At 53.3% G+C, this 23605-nt stretch overlaps 1 protein-coding gene across 6 annotated transcripts in view; it reads left to right on the forward strand.

The window, feature by feature from the left end:
• The window catches only part of ODR4 (odr-4 GPCR localization factor homolog), a 1066769-nt gene that overhangs the window by 715929 nt on the left and 327235 nt on the right, over positions 1-23605 (forward strand). For all 6 annotated transcript variants that reach the window (XM_069641378.1, XM_069641383.1, XM_069641382.1 and 3 more), the window contains one exon: positions 22113-22241. In XM_069641378.1, the coding sequence (XP_069497479.1) occupies positions 22113-22241 (129 nt within the window). The remainder of the gene's footprint in view (positions 1-22112; positions 22242-23605) is intronic.

Raw genomic sequence — 23605 nt, forward strand, 5'->3', positions numbered from 1 at the left:
GTGCGCCACGGCCACTGCGCCATCACTCCGAGCGCAGCGCACAGCTCTAAAGTAGGCGGAACACAGGGCGGGACACTCGGAATGGGGAATAAAATGGGGCACAACACTCGGAATGGGGAAGAATGTGGGCGGCACGGGGAAAGTTCAGGAGGCAAGTGCGCGGAACGCCCACACGCTCGCATACAACACGTATTCATGGAATAGAATAGGGCAAAAAAGCGCACGCTCAAAGCAGCGCACAGGCACAAACAGGCACAAACACGACCGCCACAAGAAAGCAGGCGGTAGCGTGTCTGCGCCTGCAAGAAATGTGCGCTAAAAGGCGCGCCAACAAATAGCACCTATATACAGACATAACCAATGTACAATACTGTTGCCCTCCTGGACAAATGACGTACAAAGGGGTACCCACAAACACAGACACGCGCAGAGAGAAAAAATAAACGTGTGCGTGCATACCGGGGTGCGCGGTAAGTCCCACACGCGATATGGCAGGGAACGTGGAATCGAGGGGTGCGCGGGAAGTTGCACACGCGAAATGGCCGGGTACGTGGATTTCAGGGGCGCGCGGGAAGTCCCACACGCGATATGGCAGGGAACGTGGAATCGAGGGGTGCGCGGGAAGTTGCACACGCGAAATGGCCGGGTACGTGGATTTCAGGGGCGCGCGGGAAGTCCCACACGCGATATGGCAGGGAACGTGGAATCGAGGGGTGCGCGGGAAGTTGCACACGCGAAATGGCCGGGTACGTGGATTTCAGTGGCGCGCGGGAAGTCCCACACGCGATATGGCAGGGAACGTGGAATCGAGGGGTGCGCGGGAAGTTGCACACGCGAAATGGCCGGGTACGTGGATTTCAGGGGCGCGCGGGAAGTCCCACACGCGATATGGCAGGGAACGTGGAATCGAGGGGTGCGCGGGAAGTTGCACACGCGAAATGGCCGGGTACGTGGATTTCAGGGGCGCGCGGGAAGTCCCACACGCGATATGGCAGGGAACGTGGAATCGAGGGGTGCGCGGGAAGTTGCACACGCGAAATGGCCGGGTACGTGGATTTCAGTGGCGCGCGGGAAGTCCCACACGCGATATGGCAGGGAACGTGGAATCGAGGGGTGCGCGGGAAGTTGCACACGCGAAATGGCCGGGTACGTGGATTTCAGGGGCGCGCGGGAAGTCCCACACGCGATATGGCAGGGAACGTGGAATCGAGGGGTGCGCGGGAAGTTGCACACGCGAAATGGCCGGGTACGTGGATTTCAGGGGCGCGCGGGAAGTCCCACACGCGATATGGCAGGGAACGTGGAATCGAGGGGTGCGCGGGAAGTTGCACACGCGAAATGGCCGGGTACGTGGATTTCAGTGGCGCGCGGGAAGTCCCACACGCGATATGGCAGGGAACGTGGAATCGAGGGGTGCGCGGGAAGTTGCACACGCGAAATGGCCGGGTACGTGGATTTCAGGGGCGCGCGGGAAGTCCCACACGCGATATGGCAGGGAACGTGGAATCGAGGGGTGCGCGGGAAGTTGCACACGCGAAATGGCCGGGTACGTGGATTTCAGGGGCGCGCGGGAAGTCCCACACGCGATATGGCAGGGAACGTGGAATCGAGGGGTGCGCGGGAAGTTGCACACGCGATATGGCAGGGAACGTGGATTCGAGGGGTGCGCGGGAAGTTGCACACGCGAAATGGCCGGGTACGTGGATTTCAGGGGCGCGCGGGAAGTTGCACACGCGATATGGCCGGGTACGTGGATTTCAGGGGCGCGCGGGAAGTCCCACACGCGATATGGCAGGGAACGTGGAATCGAGGGGTGCGCGGGAAGTTGCACACGCGATTTGGCTGTGTGCTCCCAGGCATTACCTGTACACCCTCCACGGCCCCTGCAGGCAGCACACACCACAGGGAACTACCCTGCACACCTGCTCATGTCTCCCACCACCCCCACCCCCAGCACTGTGGGCAACCTGCCAGCAGGCCCCCACCCATGGGCAACCCATGTCTCCCACCACCCCCACCCCCAGCACTGTGGCCAACCTGCCAGCAGGCCCCCACCCATGGGCAACCCATGTCTCCCACCACCCCCACCCCCAGCACTGTGGGCAACCTGCCAGCAGGCCCCCACCCATGGGCAACCCATGTCTCCCACCACCCCCACCCCCAGCACAGTGGGCAACCTGCCAGCAGGCCCCCACCCATGGGCAACCCATGTCTCCCACCACCCCCACCCCCAGCACTGTGGCCAACCTGCCAGCAGGCCCCCACCCATGGGCAACCCATGTCTCCCACCACCCCCACCCCCAGCACAGTGGGCAACCTGCCAGCAGGCCCCCACCCATGGGCAACCCATGTCTCCCACCACCCCCACCCCCAGCACTGTGGGCAACCTGCCAGCAGGCCCCCACCCATGGGCAACCCATGTCTCCCACCACCCCCACCCCCAGCACAGTGGCCAACCTGCCAGCAGGCCCCCACCCATGGGCAACCCATGTCTCCCACCACCCCCACCCCCAGCACTGTGGGCAACCTGCCAGCAGGCCCCCACCCATGGGCAACCCATGTCTCCCACCACCCCCACCCCCAGCACAGTGGGCAACCTGCCAGCAGGCCCCCACCCATGGGCAACCCATGTCTCCCACCACCCCCACCCCCAGCACTGTGGCCAACCTGCCAGCAGGCCCCCACCCATGGGCAACCCATGTCTCCCACCACCCCCACCCCCAGCACAGTGGCCAACCTGCCAGCAGGCCCCCACCCATGGGCAACCCATGTCTCCCACCACCCCCACCCCCAGCACTGTGGGCAACCTGCCAGCAGGCCCCCACCCATGGGCAACCCATGTCTCCCACCACCCCCACCCCCAGCACTGTGGGCAACCTGCCAGCAGGCCCCCACCCATGGGCAACCCATGTCTCCCACCACCCCCACCCCCAGCACTGTGGGCAACCTGCCAGCAGGCCCCCACCCATGGGCAACCCATGTCTCCCACCACCCCCACCCCCAGCACAGTGGCCAACCTGCCAGCAGGCCCCCACCCATGGGCAACCCATGTCTCCCACCACCCCCACCCCCAGCACTGTGGGCAACCTGCCAGCAGGCCCCCACCCATGGGCAACCCATGTCTCCCACCACCCCCACCCCCAGCACTGTGGGCAACCTGCCAGCAGGCCCCCACCCATGGGCAACCCATGTCTCCCACCACCCCCACCCCCAGCACTGTGGCCAACCTGCCAGCAGGCCCCCACCCATGGGCAACCCATGTCTCCCACCACCCCCACCCCCAGCACAGTGGCCAACCTGCCAGCAGGCCCCCACCCATGGGCAACCCATGTCTCCCACCACCCCCACCCCCAGCACTGTGGCCAACCTGCCAGCAGGCCCCCACCCATGGGCAACCCATGTCTCCCACCACCCCCACCCCCAGCACAGTGGCCAACCTGCCAGCAGGCCCCCACCCATGGGCAACCCATGTCTCCCACCACCCCCACCCCCAGCACTGTGGGCAACCTGCCAGCAGGACCCCACCCATGGGCAAGCCATGTCTCCCACCACCCCAACCCCCCATCCACCTGGGGCACCCTCCACCAGGCCCCCACCCATGTCCCCCTGGCCCCTGGTCCTGACGATACACAATAATGGCAGTAATGACCAGCATACCCAGCACAAACACCCAGGCAAGGATTGCATGCACCCACATAGTGAATGCAATCACATGACACAACCCCAAAGGCAACTAAGCAAAAGAACACATGTCCGCCACACACACATACACAATGGGTGCAAGTCAATGTCAAAACCCATATCATGGCATGTAAGAAATCAAAGAAAAAATGACACAAGTGTAAGATAAAATAAAAATGTATTAAAAAATAAAAATAAAGTTAACTCTGACAACTATCTGGGAAAGCAAATAAAAGGTCCATGTCCGGGAACAAAAATGAGAAACCAAAAAACAAAGGATAGAAAAAAGATTCGATTTTGTCCAAAGTAAACACAAGTAGAATGAAATGAAACATAAACCATTACGTCATGGTGTGACCAATATGAAAGTAAAAATAAATTATCTCACAAAAAAATATAACTATATTTACAGGATTGTTCAAGGGTCCATGAGCCCAACAGCACTAATTAAACCTAATACTAACTATCTAAAAAAATATGTACAAAGAAGTGGCCATTGTCCAAGCGGTCCAAAAAAAAATTTAAAATAAAGGAAACCTAGCACTAACTAACTAAAAAACTATATACAGAGGCAGCGGGCTAGTCCTGCGGCTCACTTGGTGATGTTGGCCAGGGCATCCTCGAACTCCATGTCTATGTCCTGGAGGCGGGACTCAGTCCTGGCCCCGAGGTCTCGCAGGGACAACCCCATGTGCTCTCCAAATTCCCTGCGAGCCTCCTCGAGGCACGCAGCCCGCCTCAATGCCTGATGCATGGAGATCTCCGCCCTGGCCATGGCGAGCCGCTCCTCTTCCGCCCGCTGCCGCTCCGCATCTATCCGCTGGCCAAACTCCTCCCACACGGAACACACCGCCATGCCAGGGTTGCCCTGCCCTCCGGCCGATGCCTGCCCCTCCGATCTTGATGGCCCTGAGCCATGATGCCTCCCACGTCGAGCCCGCTGCTGCCTGCGACGCCACTGCCTCTGCCAGCACGACGGCATCCAGGCTGATGGTAACCACCGACGCCGTCGTGCACGTGCCCTGCCCGATGATGCCGGCACATCTTCCATCTGCTGGGGTCCACTTGCTGTGTCGTCCACCCCTGCTGGACCTCCGACTCCCAACTGCGGCAGGGATGGGATCCCCACCGAGCTGGCTGCATTGGTTGGGGCAGGTCCACAGGGGGCCATGGTGGCATCTGGGCCGGAAGACGGCAAGGAGAACGACTGGTGGATAGCCTGCACAGAGGAGGAGAGGGCCGTCAGATTGGCCAACACATGCAGGAACCCCCCGAACATGGCCGATCCCAATTGGGCCACGTCGGCACGGTGCACTTCGTGATGACGTGCGTGCTCCTCCCGGGAAGCACGCACGGCATCACGAATCACAGCCGTGCGCATCGCGACCCCAATCAGGACCTGCTCCACGCGGCCAGGGGTTCCCACGGCCGCAGGTGGAGGGGAGTCAGTTGACATGGACATCCCCTCTACCTGCGGACGGGCCTGGGACGGGGCATCCCTGCTGGTGCATGGTGGTGCACTCACAGGGTCAGGGACAGCGACATGCACAGGCCCCTCCACGGTGACCTGTGCTGCCTCCTGCCCCAGGCCCTGGACTGCACCACTTGCACCAGCAGGGATGCTCCCACCAGGCCCCATGTGTGCACCAGTGTCGGCCTCCTCCTCCTCTGTGCAAACCACCAACCTGGATGGCTCCTCACCGTCTCCCGCCGTAGCAGGCCCCTGTGGGGGCTCACCCACCCCTTCCGCTGCAGCCGTGGGGGCATCCCCGCCGCCTTGCTCCACAGCGCCGTCTCCGCCCTCTTCTTCACTAGCCGCTGTGTAGAGGGAGACAAAGAACACAAGCATCAGGCTACTGTACAATGGTCCCCTAGACAGGAAGCAATAGCAGATGAGCACCCCTGTCAAAGTACACTTCCATCATGTCCCTCCACAACACATGGGTCAGTGCAGGCGAAACACACACAGTAACAGGCATGGTGCATGCCATGCACATTTCCATGCATGTCCAAATGACTATTGAAACATTCAATGAAATGTAACTCACATGCATCATGGCTCATGCATATCACATGCACACACTACACCTCAGTCACATCCATCTGGCCACAATCACACCAAACACAGGCAAAACAAGGGTAAGGTGGGTGCGTCACTGAATCTGTGCATTGTCACACACATGAGTCATGCATCCATGGCATGCACAAGTCACAGACATGCAGGTCAGGCACACAGACATGGCTACCATATATGTACCTGGCATCAGCACCCATCCTCACCCCCATCCATGTCCAGGTACAGAGACTGCCATGCTCTCATGTCCCAAATCTGCATAGTGCTCCCCATGCCGCATTTCTACACATGCAACAACCATGTGGGTCACACATCACTGGTCGCACAGGCAGTACCATGATGTCCCAGCACACATACATGCATATATGGCACATGGCACACATACAGGCAAGTATCATAGAACCAGCTCACCGCAACATGCCCTGTCTCACACAGTGATGCTTGGACACTTACCGCTCAACTCCAGACGGGTCTCCCTCTCAAGGATCTGGGCGTGGAGCGCTGGGCGTACGCGTTCCAGGACCCTCTTCTGGATGGTACTCATGTGGCCCCGGCCCCCCTCCACGAGGCGCCGGGCCTTCACAAGGGTCCTGGACCTCAAGTCCTCCCAGCGCTTCTTGATCTTCAAGACGTTGCGGGTTGCCACCCCCTCCGCGTTGATGGCAACCACACAGTCGGCCCAGATCCTCTCCCGTCCTTCCTTGCTGGCGCGGGACGATCCAAAGAGGGCATCATACTGCCCCAGGACATGCTCCACCAGGACACCAACTTCGGTGGCAGTGAAGCTGGTGCCCCTCTGCCCCTCTGGCCTGGGGTTGCCACTGGTGCCAGATGTAGAAGTGCCCGACATGGCAACCCCAGAGGCAGGTGTGGGTGGGCAACTGGGTCCTGGGGCTGGGCTGTGGAGCGATGTAATCCCAGTTGGGAGTCTTCAGTTCCAGCAGGGGTGGACACAGCAACTGGACCCCTGCAGATGGCTGATGTGCAGGCACCAAATGGCAGGGCACGGTGGCAGCAGGCAGGCAGGCAGGCAGGCAGGCAGGCAGGCAGCAGCAGATAGCACGTGGGAGGCTGCTCAGGGCACTTGGGGGGCAGTAACTCGGCCTTCGGGGCAGGAGCGTGGTGTTCCGTGTGTTTTCGGGTGGCCAGCTTGATACGGAGTGATTTGGCACGTGAAATTCCTGCACGTCAGCGTGAAATCCGAGGAAAGGCCCTTAGCGCGTAAGTGCGTCAGCACGCATACGCGATTCTATTGGACCAGAGTCCCTCATCGCGTGAGCGCGTCTGACGTGATCCGCACGGGCGTTCCCCACTCAGCACGTGAAGACGGAGCACACGTGGAAATCCTGCACGTCTGAGTGTAATCGCGTGTAATTGGCCAAAAGTGCGCGTACACGCCATTGGCCTATGTACGTGTATTTCAGGGCCGCGCGGCCCCTTACACAGGCAAGTACGTCAGCGCACCTGTATGCCTGCAGCGTGGGAATATATACACGCGATTGGAGTGGGAACTCGATTCCAGGGGTGCGAGGCTCACACGCTGCCTACTACACGCGCAAGGCATTAATTTGCGCACTTTTCAATAAACAAGCCAGATGCCAGGATGAACATACCGTTCCTAGCAGCAGTGGCAGTGGGCTACCAAAGGAGGATGAGGAGGAGAGTCAGGGCCAGAATATTCACACCCAGAACCAGCCTATTCGGGATGCCTGATGACCAGGTGTATGGGAGGTACAGGTTTCCAGCACACATCATACTGGACCTGGTCAGTGAGTGGGAGGATGACCTCACATCACCCACCCTGTGCTCCCAAGCACTCAGCCCCCTGCAGAAGGTCCTGAATGTACTGCACTTCTTGGCCACTGGATCCTTTCAGCGGACAAGTGCCATAGTGGGTGGTGTGTCACAGGCCACGCAGTCACGCTGCCTACACCAGGTCTTGAACATCATCACTGCACGGCCCTCAGTCCGCAGGCACATATATCTCCCCAGGACTCATGCAGAAAGGCGGACGTGCACCCAGGAATTCTATGGTGTGGCTCAAATCCCCAAAGTGCTTGGTGCTATTGACTGCACACATGTGGCTCTACGTCCTCCCAGGGCAACAGAGCACATCTATAGAAACCGCAAGCACTGGCATTCCATCAACGTCCAAGTTGTATGCAATGGCAAGGGAATCATCACATCAGTATATGCCAACTATCCAGGGTCCACCCACGACAGCTTCATCTACAGAATGTCTACCCTATGCCGGGACCTAGAGGCTGGCCAGCATGGAGATACATGGCTGCTTGGTGAGCATGAATGCCACTCCACATGCATGCATGTCAGATACTGGGTCATGACACAACACCACTAATGATACCCATCACCACCTCCGCAGGGGACAGTGCCTACCCTATCAGCCCCCACATGATGACCCCAATCCGGAACCCCACCACGCCACCCCAGGTAAGGTACAACACAGCCCACATTGCTACACGGGGCATAGTGGAGCGCACATTCGGAGTGCTGAAGTCACGCTTTCGCTCCCTTGACCGTTCTGGCGGGCAGCTGTTATATGCTCCCCGAATAGTGTGCAGGATCATAGTGGCAGCATGTGTCCTGCACAACGTTGCAACACGCCGGGGCCTGCCCGTGGACATGGTGGTGCCCCCACATCCACAACCACATGCACGCCCGCTGCGCATGGGAGGGGAAAGGGCACGGGGGGAGGCAGCCCGTACGCAACTGGTGGCCAACTTCTTCACCTAGGAATCACAGTGCTGGCTAGTGCACACTGCTCTGGCACATGCCATCTGACAATCAATGATGACTCTACCTGACAATGTCTGCAAATTACTTGACAATGAACTGTCAGATACACATCAGCCTGAGATTGTTAACATGGAAGTGTCAATATGTGTGCACCCCTAGCTACACATACACCAGCTATGCATCACAATGCAAAGACACAACTCCATCAATCTAAAATGCATTGCCACAGGCGATTCACTACATGACAACATTGCCATGTCACCCACTCCCTTCACAGTCCCGCCACTGAGGACACCATGTCATGGTATGTGACAGCAAACAAACTGGCCATCACAACATGACACCAGTGTCACAAATAGCAGTGCCCAAAATGGAACATAGCCGCACTTGAGCAGCTAACCGCCCTGGGCCCACTACTACACACCTGTGTAAGAGTAATTTCAATCAAATTACACACCAACCCACCCTGAAGCCCACCCAAACAAGACACATTGCTTGTAATCAATGGTAGTCTCATTACCTGAATCTGCTGGTATGTCCTCACCGTCCAGGTGTACAGTGATGGCGCCATGCAAAAGTGTCAGTGCACATCTACCGACATGTAGTGTGACTCCAGAGAGTATGCCCTTGTGAAGATCTGTGTGAAATACCTGCAAAACATGAGCAACATATGTAAGTAGAGGCACATATCATACCATCATGCATAGTTAGGTGCAACAACAATGAACACTATGAATGTCTACACAGTATTGACTATGGACTGGCCAACAGCTCATGGGAGTCCAATGTCACCGTGTAATTTGCTGTCACTTGGGCACACCCTTTGCAAGCCCATGGAAAGGGAAGCAGGAGGGGTGTGGATGTCTGCTACCCAAGCATCGAAACCAAACTCAGGACAAGCCTGCATGTGCCCAGCCACAATACAGTGTATGCCCAGGTACCCACACAAGGCAACACTCTTGCAAAATAAAAATGAAAAAGAGAAAAAATGGCCATGAAAGGGCCGGCGGGGGGGGGGGGGCCACCTATGAGGTCCGAGGACAGGATGCACGCCACAATCCACCTGTGTGGATCATGGGAAAGGAAAACACCCCATAGGCTCGTGGCCCACACGGCTACTCTGTTGTGGGAGATGAGTCGCTATGGCTCTGCCCAGACCCTGCAGCTGACTCTGGAGGTGGGGGAGCTGCCTCAGATGATGGTGTGACAATGGGAGGCAGCCCACGCAAAGCACGAGTTTGCTCCTCCATGGCTGCAAGCAGGCGGGTCTGGTAGTTCTGGTTCTGGGTTATAATCATGCGGAGGTCCCCATGCAGTAACTCCCGGGATGACCTGACCTCCGCACGAGTTGCCTGCATCTCGGCCGAGAGCGTCCGTGTCAGACGCTCCAGCTGCTCCTCTGTCCTTCTATGGGATGAAGCCTCAAGCTCTAACAGGGTCGACCTGAGGTGACGGAGTTCTTCCCTCAGGGCTTCCCTGTGGCGCTGGGACTCCATGGAAAGTGATTCCCCCAGAGTCGCCAGTGCCGCCCGCCTGTCCATGTTGGACGCCAACATATCCTCCCTGTGTGCCTGGCAGATGGACTCTGTAGCCTGCTCCAGTCGCTCCATCAGCCTTTCTGGGGGGACAATGGAAGTGGCCACCCTATCCATGGCCTGTGCAATCATCTCGGATGATGCTGCCTGTTGGGTGGCCATACCGTAGATGGATTGCTCCCATACGGTATTGCCAGGTGGCATACGGCCACCACGTTGACGGGCACCACACCTGCCTGGGGCAAGGCGGACTGCGCCTTGCTGTGCCGGCAAGGCCTCAGGCTGCAGGACTGCATTCCCTCTCTGATCTGCAGCCCCAGGAACAGGATCAGAGATTGGGTGGTGTGGCCCTGCATCCGTAACCACCGGAGGCTGATCTGCCGACACTGACATCCCCATTGAGGCCAATGGCCTGGCTGCAGGTGGGTCGGACAGAGGAGATTCTCTCCCAAGAACACTCACCTGCGACTGCACATAGGTGTCATCCTCCGAGTCTACACCTGAATACTGCTCGGGGGAGGAACCCCCAGAGACACCCCTCGACAGCACGGCCTGCAGCACTTGTGGGTTTTCACCCACAAACACACCACGTCCCTCACTTGTGGTAGGTCGGCCCGGGTTGCCCTCCTGGGACGGCTCCACCACCACATCCCCAGCATCAACAAGTGCTTCGTCCCCTGCAAAGACATGAAAGAGAAAAATGGAAACAGGCATTAGCACCATGGCATGCAACAAGGGCTGATGAACAACATAGGCAGTAGTCCTACGACACATGTCCTACATGACTGGGAGTCCTCCTATGCATTCACCATCACTGGGTCTGTAGGGGAGGCTCAGGGCATACTATGTACTGATTGGACAGCAACGCCTGCTCACCTTGATGCCTAGCACTGCCATCACACATTGGGCGGTGATTGCCATGTCAAAGGCACATGCCATCACACACATGGCATGTGACATAGCCACCAAGTGAGGAGGGAGAGGAGGGCTACTTTTTTGGATTTCAACCACTCTGGTCCTGACATTGCATCGTCACATCAATTAGTATACATGTTGTACATGGATCTGCTAGTCCAAATTGGCAACGATGCACAGTGCCTTGTCTAGATCAACATAATGCAGTAGACATTGTGATTCCACCTCCCCAACACCTGTAACGGAATAATTTTGCATTCGTGAAGCACCGGTCAAGTAATGTTTGTAGGTGCAGCGGAGCACTGAGGGGTGGTGGGGCAGAAGGGGATGCCAGTCAACAATACTACTGGTGCTGGTGTCATTCATGTCACGCAAGTGCAGGGGTGGGTGGCACAATGAAGTGCAAGGGGGAGTGGCGGCTGGAAGTGCTGTACAAGGTAAGTAGGACTTGACGTCAAGGGCAGATGGTGTTAGGCGCAGACAAGTGCTGGGGGGGTGGCCTATAGGGGTACAGAGACAATCATGCTGTGCTGTGGGCTCGGAGGGGACAGGGGAGGTACACACTGCCTCTGGCTCGGCAAGGTCCTTTCAGATTTCTATGTGTCCTGCAGAGTTGTCACATGCCGCAGATATGTGCCCTTGGATTGGGGATCTCATCTTGGTGAGAAGGGTGAGGCGCTATTGCCTTTGGGGCATGTGGCAGGCCAGTTTGCCAGAGGATGGCCGTGATGCAGGACATTCCCTCTCTGCCACCCGGCACCTGTGGTTTGGGTTCCCAAGATCCGAGTCATGCCAGGACTCTGCATTGGCATGGGGCTTCAGACAGGTGGTCATGACCGTGGCTAAGACATCCAGTGTACCTGACATGGAGTGGAGCATGGAGTGGGCCCTGTCAGGATGGGAGTGAGCCTAAGGGGGAGCTGGATGGGGGGGACATTTTGGCAGCATGAGCCTCGACTGACACACACTTCATGGGTCGGAATACAAAGAAGGTGTGTGACAGTGGTGAGGGTGGCTTTGCCTGTGGGGTGTTGAGGGTGAGCTGGGAGGAGAGGAGAATGTGATCACTCCAGGAGAGAGGAGTGCAGAGATGGACGGAGAGGGGAAAGTCAGATGAGATCAGAGCATCAAGAGTGTGCCCTGCAGAATGAGTAGGGACAGACGGGAGTCTAGAGGGTGAGAGGGAGTTGCTGAGGTCACAGAAAGGTCACGTGGGGGCGTCAACAGGCATGCAGGTGGATGCGTACCGCACCAAGGATGAGGAATTCTGTGTCTGGGGACATGAGTGAGGAGGAGAGGTGAGGACACTCAGAAAGGAAGTAGTACATTTGACCAGTTTTCCCAGACACAGTACGCACTGTTTGGAATGTCAAGGTGTGGTGGACAGTAACCTCACACAAGCCATTCCAGAGTGGAGTAGGTCTAAGTAGGTGTGACAGTGGCAGGAATACCCTCAGGGAAGCCAAGGGCACACACCCCCTGCACAGTGGTGGCGGGCCAAGGAGAGGGTCAAGGATGCAGACAGAGCTGGCCGTCTGACATGTTTCCATGAGACCAAGGATGTCAAGGTGCATAACCTCATGTAAGTGACAGTTATCGGAGGAATGCCTGATGCAGCCGCAGTGAAAGGAGTGTAATTGTGGAGGAGGTTGACAGCCTTGTAGGACTTACGGGGAGTGCTAGAGATCAGAGGTGCCGCATGTGTAGGAGTTGGAGTGGGAGGCGGAGAAGGTTCATGGGAGGGTGCAGGGAGGCAGTGCAGGATTGATGAGGAGAGAGGAGGGGGGACAGCAGGAGAGGTAAGGAAGTTGATGAGATGTGGGTAGCATTTCTCAAGGAGATTGAGGTTGGCCTAAGGGCCTTGGACTGAGACGCTCCCATTACCATGCACATCATTAGTGGTATCTGAGGATTGGAAGGAGGCCAGGAGTACACCCCAACGGGTCCCACCTATGATGGTGGAAGAGGAGCAAGGAGAGAGGACAGGGACCATGTGAAGGGTCTATGGGACAGGCAAAGGCATGTATGAGCAGATGTCAGTGAGAGTTAGCTTAGAGTAGGCTCAGATGCACTGGTCAGCAATAGGGTGGGTCGCATTGGAGGGCAGGCTGCCCTCATTTGACTTTTGGCAAGCAGGTGTCGTGCGTAGGGCACGATGGTCTGAACTGTAGAAGTCATGGAAGATAGACCATGAAGAGCAGCATGGAGTGTGAGGGAATGGGGCTCGAAACCAGACGGTACCAAAGGACCCAGGAAGGAGGTGGATCTCAAGGCTACATCCACATTATGACTGCATGTTGGTAGGCATTTATATACAGAGGACGCATTAGCATGTGGTATCATTGCATGTCAGGCATGTGAAGATGATACTTGAATGGCTGGGGGAAAGGAGAGGAATGGTATGTAAGACATCAGATGAATAGACAGGGGAGTATGAGCAACAATGTAGTGACAAAATTACTAATCAAGGGCAACTTCCATGGTGTTGGCCCATATGTGCACTGTTGCCAGTAGGGATAGTGCTGTGGCCAGATGGTGTTGCACTGAACATACTGGATGAGGCACATGGGTGCCACTATCAACTCTGCCACACACCCCCTTGACAGGCACCCAACATGAATGCTTCACACACACAACATGCACAGGGATGATACACACATGCATGTGCACTCACCGGATGATGCCTCGTAATCAGGGAGGTCTCCCACACCTTGGAGTTGTCCCTCGGTGACGTAGGATCCAGCTACAGACTCGTGTGGTGTGAGTTCTATATCCTGTGCTGGGGACCCACCTCCAGTCACCAAGGTTGCGGCATGACTTGAGGCCAGCTTATCCTTTGCCCTGCGCTTAAGGTCATTCCAGCGCTTCTGGCAATCACTAGCTGTGCGCCTCACTACTCCAAGGGCACTTATTCTGTCAGCAATGGTCTGCCAGTGTGCCTGGCGTCTGGCATGTGTGGTCTTGGACCCTGCAACGATGACCATTTCCCTATCATGATCTGACACATACTGAACAAGTGCATTAAGTTCGGCGTCTGTGAAGCTTGGCTTCCTTGATGGGCCGGACTGTGCAGCCGTGTCTGGGGCATCAGCCTGTGCCGGACGTGCACTCTTCCTCTTGCGCTTGGAAGGGGGTGGGGATCCAGAGTGTCCTACGCCGCTGTGGACACTAGGGGCAGGAGCCGTGGTGGACTCTGTACTGGGTGTGTGTGATTGCCCACTCAGCATGGGAGTAGGTGCAGGCATTGGGGGTAGTGGGATGGGGTCAGGCCTGATCTGAGGTGCATGAACTAGGACCGACACAGTCTTGGCAGGGTGTATGAGAGGTGGGGTGGATTGAGCCACACCCTGGCTACGGGGGCCAGCAGATGACCTATCTGGCATAGATGCGCGTGCCCTGATGACACCGATGTGCACCGGTGCACGTACAGTGGACCTGCTGACCTGGATGTCAGCGATGGAATCACCCTCGGACAGGTCTGGTGCCACAATGGCCTGGTCCGACATGGGCTGATCAGGGTTGGTATCAGCCACATGACTCTCACCGGGGGGGGGGGGGGCATGGGTGTCCCTGACTGTTCCTCCAGACTGGGGGGAACAGGGGCGCCCTGCAAGTCACAACCACGTCCCCTGTTGGATCCTCCACGGCCACCACGTGTGGCTCGGCCACCTTTGCCACCCTTACGGCTTGCACGCCTCCCAACCATGGCACTGATGGTATTGTGCGTATGGGAGTGGGTGTGCACAATTGTCCTGGGCAATTGGGTGTCAAAGGGGTTGGGTACCAGATGGTATTCGTACCCTAGTGCAGTGGCAAGGCTATATGACACCCCTGGGGAAAGATGACGGGTCACGCAACGCACAGGCACCCCAGAAAAGTATAGGAAAGTGCACAATACCCCTCCTAGACCACGTGTGCTGATGGAAAACCCTGCACTACGCTGTGGCATCCAGTAACACAATGAACGTATGCGTGTCACACGCGGCCTAGATTGACCTCTGAAGGGGTAGGCTACACACGGGGCAAGCACAGATGTTAGATACGTGCGTGACTCACCGTCTGCCAGGTAAAAGAGCGTGAAAAAATAGCACTTTTGGTTGGCAACACCCCCGCCAAAAGAAGAGGTGTACGCTGTCTGAGGAGACAGGTCAACTGTAGAAGGGGACACTGTTTGAGGGAACAGGCCCAGGAAAACCAGTACAAGAGGAAAAAGAGAAAAGAGCTGTCAGAGGTAACAGGGAGTACGAACTGGAAACGCCGTGAAGTAAATCGCGTGTGAAACGACAAGAAGTACCGAATTCACCCACTCGCTCTCCACGAAAAGCACGTACAAGGAAATGGTGTTCAACACTACCTTTTATACAGGCCCACACGTACATCGTCACTTACGGCGTGTACGTGCTTGGCCCATTTTCACCAATCACACGCTTTGGCACTCCTGCGTGTAGGTATCTTTTCACCAATCACACGCTTTGTCACTCCTGCATGTGGATCCTTTTTCACCAATCACGCGCTTCGACACTCCAGCGTGTAGCTCAGTTTTCACCAATCACACGCTTTGTCAATCCTGCATGTGGATCCTTTTTCACCAATCACGCGCTTCGACACTCCTGCGTGTCCCTCACTTTTCACCAATCACACGCTTTGACACTGCACGTGCAGGTAACTATTGACGCACATATGCTGGTGACGGGTTTTCGCGCGATGAGTGGGGGGTTTTCAGGTGCACATTCACTCCCTATCAGGCTGTCCACGCGTTCTAACACGAAAGACCACGCTCCTGGCCAGGAGGCCAAATTTAAGTCCCCAAGAACCCTGAGCACGCTCCCACCTGCCATCGGCTGCTGCCTGACTGCCTGCTGGCCACGTGCCCCACAGTGCTGGTGGGTGGGGGTGGTGGGGGCCTGGTGGAGGGTGCCCCTGGTGGATGGGGGTTGGGGGTGGTGGGAGACATGGATGGGGGCCTGATGGCAGGTGCCCCTGCACTGCTGGGGGGTGGGGGTGGTGGGAGACATGGGTGGGGGCCTGGTGGAGGGTGCCCCTGGTGGATGGGGGTGCAGGGGGACATGATCAGGTGTGCAGGGTAGTCCACTGTTTTGTGGGCTGCCTGCAGGGGCCGGGGAGGGTGTACAGGGTACACCTGTGGGGGCCCACCCAGCCTATTCGCATGTGATGATTCCCACGCACCCCTGTGATACACGTACCCTGGCCAATCGCGTGTTGAACTTCCCGCTACCCCTGTAATACACGCACCCTGCCTGTTCGCGTGTGATGATTCCCGCGGACCCCTGTGATGTACGTTCCCTGGCCTATCGCGTGTTCTACTTCACGCGTCCCCCTGTAATACACGTTCCCTGGCCCATCGCGTGTTGAACTTCCCGCTACCCCTGTAATACACGCACCCTGCCTGTTCGCGTGTGATGATTCCCGCGTACCCCTGTGATTCACGTTCCCTGGCCTATCGCGTGTTCTACTTCACGCGTCCTCCTGTAATACACGTTCCCTGGCCCATCGCGTGTTGAACTTCCCGCTACCCCTGTAATACACGCACCCTGGCTGTTCGCGTGTGATGATTCCCGCGTACCCCTGTGATGCACGTTCCCTGGCCTATCGCGTGTTCTACTTCACGCGTCCCCCTGTAATACACGTTCCCTGGCCCATCGCGTGTTGAACTTCCCGCTACCCCTGTAATACACGCACCCTGCCTGTTCGCGTGTGATGATTCCCGCGTACCCCTGTGATTCACGTTCCCTGCCTAGTCGCGTGTAGTACTTCCCGCGTACTCCTGATTTGGAGATTGCCCGCTTTGCTTTCCTTGTTTGCCTGCCCTGTGAAGTGGTCCGGGGTTAGCGCAGCCCTTAGCGATGATTTAGCGCTTTTGATGGCTTTTCCGTGCGCGAGGGCGTTCTTGGGGGCGTTACTGGCGCTGCTGCAGGCTCGCTGCGATTCTCTGCGCCACGGCTGTTTTGGGAGCTTGAAATCCATGAATACGCTGTGCGCGGAAATCTGTTTTAGCGCACGTGCCTGGCGCAGACTATCGCAGGCGCACGCTGTGCGCCAGCCGCGTGCGCTACTTGTGCGCTGGATTCTATGAATTAGCCTGTTGGTGTGGCCATCTTCTCCCCCATATTGTGCTCGGCTAATTATGAGGCTTGTAGTTTTGATGTAACTTCAGGCAGATTGGTAGGCACTTTTTCATTACTTCTGGTGGCCATTGTTTGTTTGGCTTCTGCTATGCCCAAACCAGCACATATGGCGTTGAGAAGTTCTTGTTTTTGGTGGGGGATTTCATTCACTGTATACGCCAGGGAGATCAAATCTCCTGATGTTCCCTCCAATATTGCTGGCGGTGCTTGTGGAGTTTGCAGTTGTGGGACCTTACTTCTTCCTTTCTGTTTGCTAGTTTGTTTTCTTAACACCGCCACAGTCAGTGTAGATTGTGACGCCTGTTTTTTCCTTGTTTGAACTGGTGGCATCCTCTGGCTTTGTTTCTTCGTCTTTATTTAAACTTTGCTAGGAATCTAGTCAATTATGCTATGCAGCACCTTATGCCACTACATATATCAACGAGCAAGGCACCTGAGAGTCACAATTTTATCATCCCTTCTACTGCAATCAGTCTTTGGTAATACTCCCAGACTCAAGTTAAAAAATATGCGCTTATTCACGTCTGGTCTAATCTAATATACTGATCACAGTAATAGAGGATGCCTTGTGCAAAGTATGTTTTAAGTCACTGATTCCCTTTAATAGTTAGACTAAGACCAGATGCACCGTTTCACAATGCTCCACCAGTTTCAAAAACTATTAGCTAACAGCTAAATGTCTTCACAAAAGGCTCAACGGCTCTAAGGCCCACAGTCGCCTCCCAGCGAGATTCTTTCAGGGATGTTATATATCACATGAAGGATTGGCGAAATGACAAATTATTATATCAATTATTCCAATAGTTCCGTGCTTCCTCCAATATCCTGGCCGTCTTTCAGTATGCAAGAAGTTGTTTCCAAGCAATTGTTTTTTCTTCTTTTTTCCCCTCAGTCGATAAGGTTTGCACTATCGGCTTCAAATGCCTAGGAAGCTCAAAGGCTCTAAGGACCACAGTCGCTTCCGAGGGAGTTTCTTTTGCAGCTGTTATATTTCACATGGGGGATTGGCAAAATGACAGATTGTTGTATGGAAACAGGGGAGCGTGTGTATAACGGCAAGATTTAATTATACAGTTCTTGTCACTTTACCTCTATGCGCTTCAATAGGCAGCTGGACATAATGTATATTTATAGATTGTCCCAAATGCACAGATTTAAGTTAAATTGACATAGTTGTGCTTATTTGTCATTTGTCCTAGGGAGCTAAACGTAGCTCCTGGTAACTGTTGATTTTAAGCTAAAATCGGCTCTTCTAGGCTATAAGCAGGAGCCAAATAGCTCCCAGCTCTCCTCAATTTTCAGACCCTGTTTAGATATCTGCCTTTTAATTCTGGAGATAGTCTCTAGTTTGCAAACCTGTGACTTGGATTGTCACAGAGTGTTCACAGCTTGAGGTCAGTATGATATGATGTCTTGCAGATTGATTTTCACTAGAGTCATGGCAGTTTCCAAATGACCCTACACACCCCATACTTCTAATCCACACTACAACTCTGCTCCAGAATTATAAAATTGAGGCAATATAAACAAAAGGTAATTTTATTAACTTGTAATTAAATTAAAGTAGTTAAAATTAATAATTCTCCAGCATGGGGTCTGGCATGGATTCACATGTTCATGAATATTCCTCGTCGTCAGGCTGATTAACTCTTTGCGTAAGGCCTAGTTCGGTGAGAGAGTTCGACAATGCCAATGCGTATTGGTCATTAAGACCAAGGTTGAAGTCTCGTAGCACTAATATTTGCGAGGTAGGTTTAGTATTTGCAGATAGTATCATTGTGATGTCTTCCTCGAAGATCAGGAGATCTATAAATTAGGTGAGCAGTTAGGGCACGTGAATTAGTGATGGGTAGTTTGACAGTGAGCAGTTCACAGGACGTGAGGTGATGTGGATACTCTGAGACCTAGACTGGACTTAGCAATGAAGACAATGCCACCACCTTTAGAAACTTCTCTATCTGCTGTCAAGATGGTGTAGTTGTCGGGTATAGCGAGTAAAACAGAGGGACCTGCTGCTGCATGAAGCTACGTCTCAGTTATTGCTAAGAAGTCTAATTTTTCAGAGATGATCAAGTCAGCTATGTCTATAGCATGTGCTACCATTGATCTCGCGTTGATTAATGCGCCTTTGATTAGTGGGGTATCAGTGTTGGAGGGGCTTGAAAGGGGGTTTCTCTGACTGACTCTGTTTTTATTTGTGTAGTTAGTTTTGGAGGTGGAGTTATTGAACTAGGGGGAAGGACTACATTTATTTGGGTGGCTAGTCTGTAGAGAGTAGGTTCTAGTGAGTCTAGAGCCAAGCCTGCCATTTCTAACTCCAGTGGGACAAGGTTTGTTAGGTACTGGTTTGGTGGCAAAGCGTTTGATCCATTGGATTGGAGTTAGGGTACAGTCAGAGCTTGTATAGGTGACAGCATCTGTATTCGGATACTTAATTCCCAAATTTAACTCTGGTAGGAATTTGGATAGGTCTGATGGTAAGCGGCTGGAGGCTGTACTTAAGGGGTGGCAAACATTTAGTAGGTTTAATCCAATGTGGTGGTAAGAAAGGAGTGGTGATGGTTGTAAATTGATACACTGTATGTAGGGAATCTAAAGCTGTGGCATCGCAACTGGCATCCAGTAAAGCAAACAGTTTTGTAATGAGGAAAATGAGGGCATACATAGTATGGGTGAGCAAAAATAGTATGATTGTAGCATTATTTTCCTCATCTTAAATGGAAGCTTAAAAGTAACACAATGCCAAGTTGTGCTAGTCTAAAACAAGTCTAATTTGGGTTTTTCAATTATATTATCAAGACCTAAACACCTACAGTGAAAGAAAATCCATGATATGGTCAGCTGTTGGTAGTCTTTGTTTCACAAATCATTCAGCTCGTTTCGCGCCTCTCATTTGTATTCATGCATGATGCGCACTTCTTAGGGGACCTGCCAGAGACAATAGTCATTATTACTGCTGTGTGTGTAGCCCTCTATCAGAAATCACTTCCCATTTTAAATGCCCTGCTGATAAGAGACATCTTAAAAAGATATGTGGGCAACCCCCACTGGGCCTTGTACCATCCTGTTTCTTTTCTTGTGCATGAAGTGCAAAACAGAAAACCTCTGAAGGCTGGGCTCAGATAATCCTGTGCATTCAAAGCAACATTGCCCTTGACAGTTGCCTGCACCATCCTCCCCAAGAAACATCTGAATCTACTGATACAAGCCCGCCTTTCAAACTCCCCCACCACCGCATCGTCCACCCCCACCCACCCCCGCCTTCCCTCGGTCACCGTTCCCACCCCTACCCCACTCACCTTATTGTTTTTGGTGGCCGCTCAACTGATGCAGCCACTCCAGCCTCCCGGGCCGGCATGGAAATGAAAGAGGGGCTCCGCTTGGAGCCCCATCGTCCAGCTCTTTGGCTGCCATCTTGCTTAAGTATTTTGTATGAATGAACGAGACGTTGCGAGGTGTCCTGTTCATTCATACAAAAAACATTGCTGTCATCACCCCAAGTTTCCGGATTGGAAACTCTGTGTGCTAATAGCAATAACACCAGGTCCGGCAGGACAGATCAGGTGGTAATGATGCTGGGGCCCACCGATAAGGGACTTGCTGTGCTTGGGCCTGTATCTTTGGCCCTGGGCCGTTACCACCCGATCCGGTATGCTGGATCGGGTGTTATTGCTAAGGTATAGCCTGCAGATTGTTCAGAACACTTCTTTCCAATTCTAGAGAGTGTATCCTTGCCAATTCCCTGCACCTGAGAAGGTGGATTTGTATATTAACAGTCCCATGCATACGCTCAGACAGCCATTTGCCCTGGGTCTCTCGTAACCAGGACTAATGTCTGGCAGAGGGACTCCCAGGACCCCCCTTGTTAACTTGCATAATTTAAGTAACTTTGGGTCTCACCCTAAGTTACTAGGGGAATCCAGACGTGGACCCCTTGCTCACTATTCTTAAAGAGGCACAGTTCCACCCTACTGATGAGGTCTAACCAGACCGAAACACATGTCCGGGGTTGCTGTTGGTTGCTTGTTCAGAGGAGAATTGCCTAGCATTTCGGTGCTGGACTGCCCCAGGGCAGGACAAAAACTGATATGTTTTGGATATTTCTCCTCTGTGAAAGTTAGTGAGCTAAAGAATCTGGGTAAGTCTCTCGTAACCAGGACTAATGTCTGGCAGAGGGACTCCCAGGACCCCCCTGCTTAACTCAAAGCTGGCCAGTTACATTCAAATAGAATCAACAGGCCTTTGCATTGCCATGTTAATATAAATTCCAAAAGTGAAGTGGCTGTTACTCCCAGGAAGCAGAGAAGACTAACCCGCCTGTTACGTACACATATAAAGGCATTACTTACATCCATCATTTATGCACTTGTAACTCTTTTATTTATTATGAAAGAGCGACATAGCTATATAGAACCAGTCCTCAGGTCATATCGGCATTATGGCATTATGGGCCTCTAAACCTTGTCAAACATCCTTGTTGTACTCGGGCCATAAGCACTATTTTCAAAGTCCAAAAAGCCATGTACGTTGCTCAGACCAGATTCATAAAGCTTAATTCCTTGGGGTTGCTGCTTGTAAAGGACACCGTTTCTCGAATCCTAAAACATGTCGCTTACCATGAACATATTACAGCAACTTTGGGATAACCAGTGGTTTTAAGAGTAAACGTCAAATTAACAAAGTAGCCATTATAGCATACAAAGTTTGGTGGCAATTGGGACTTCAGTGCAGCATACTTGCATTGCATGTCAAGGGAATGTACAATGCTATCAGAGAAGCACAGAAGCTGCTTGCCATTTTTTCCCAAAGATTTTACAACTTTTCCTGTCAAATGTTCTGATGTCTGCCTTTATCATTCTGAAGATCTGGCTCTGTTTAGCTAACCTATTCGACATAAGCAGCCCATCCCTTTTTGTGATTTGATTGTCATTTGTGTTCTTTGTGGAGACAAACTGTGATTTTGTTTTTGCTTTCTTCTTCCACCACTCATCGCCCGCCCCACAGCCCCTCAGTTCAGATGACAGATGCACAGCTACTGTTCAGGTCTGCAGAGGTTCAGCTCACCTGAAAGGAGTTGTGAAATGCAGAGCATGTATCCACAGTAACAAGCCCAAGGTGAAAGATGCGGTGCAGGTAGGCAAAATTGTGACTCGTAGGGGCTTCTTCTCATTAGCTCCCGTGAAATCTTTGTGCTTATTCTGCATGCAAATTATTGTAACATATGTACATGAACATTAAGGAAAGTTTGGATTCTAAAATGGTGTTGATTCACACTTAAGATGTTAGTGAAACGTCCCTTCCTGCCCACCCGTAAGTCCTGCATGGTAGTGACAAGTGTTGCACTCCTATCCATCTGGCAGGGGTTTGTTTTCACTGTAAAATGTGGGGCATCAGCCAAATGCCCATGGGTAGCTATGCCCTTTCTATAACATAACAAATATCCCATTTCCCTGCTACTTGGCTGATTTGTTAGAGAGACCAAGGTGGAAACGAGTTGAATACTATGCTAACCTTGCACCCACGTGTTTTGCAGAGCTTACAAACGTTACTACCTATATTGTTCATGATCTTTGGGGTCAAGGACATCTATAGTCTCTAAAGCTGTTGTTAAGGTTGTTAGGGTTTGGGCCTCAAAAGCAGACTTCCTCATTTTCCATTATTTGTATGTATTGTCATGCATGACATACACAGGGAACTGTAAGAGCAGCAGGCACCCTTTACAGTTCTCTTTAAGATTTGAGTATATGTGACCTTGGGCCTAACACTCACACCATCCCTCAATAAGAGTACCCCCCTTTCCTGTCTAAATATACAGCCCTAATTCAGGCTTTTGCATATATGTACTGTTAAAAACCCTGTGTGTTAGTATAACCTGTGTATGATTGCACTATGCTGTACTGCTTTAGTTCAGCAACTAAGTTGCCTCTGCCAATTAATGCAATTGGGGGGAACTCAAGACAATAATACACGTCATGCTTAAAGTGGGTGTTCAACAGATCTTTATTTAGTGTAAGGTTAATTAGGATTTGAGTGGGAAATATGCTAAACACTAAAACTAAAGAGGGGTTTCTAAATACAACAGTGTCAGGATGGGCTAATGAAATCAGGGGTTCTTGCATTCTGATTTTGCCAATACATCAACTCAAAACAGTGCATAATCCTCCTACATTAATGTCCTTCCTGGCACACCTTTATCCTGTAAATAATGTTCCACATGCTGTGGCCGAAAGGAAAATCCACAAACATAATATTACTATAGGTTGGTCTTTTAGCCTTCTTGCTACCCCAAACAAATCAATTATTCCAAGATGTTACCAACCAGAAATACTTAATTCTATTCTCAAATGTCCGTCCGTAATCTAATCAAAACTCATTAATAATAATAATAATAATAATAATAATAATTTGGCATTTATATAGCGCTACGAACCCTCAGGTATCTGAGCGCTGCTTATTATTACCCACAGTGTGTGGTGCTCATTTATCGACCTCGGAAG

Source organism: Ambystoma mexicanum, chromosome 1q (genome assembly GCF_040938575.1).
Source record: "Ambystoma mexicanum isolate Mex_15411 chromosome 1q, UKY_AmexF1_1, whole genome shotgun sequence".
NCBI classification, from domain to species: Eukaryota; Metazoa; Chordata; class Amphibia; order Caudata; family Ambystomatidae; genus Ambystoma; species Ambystoma mexicanum.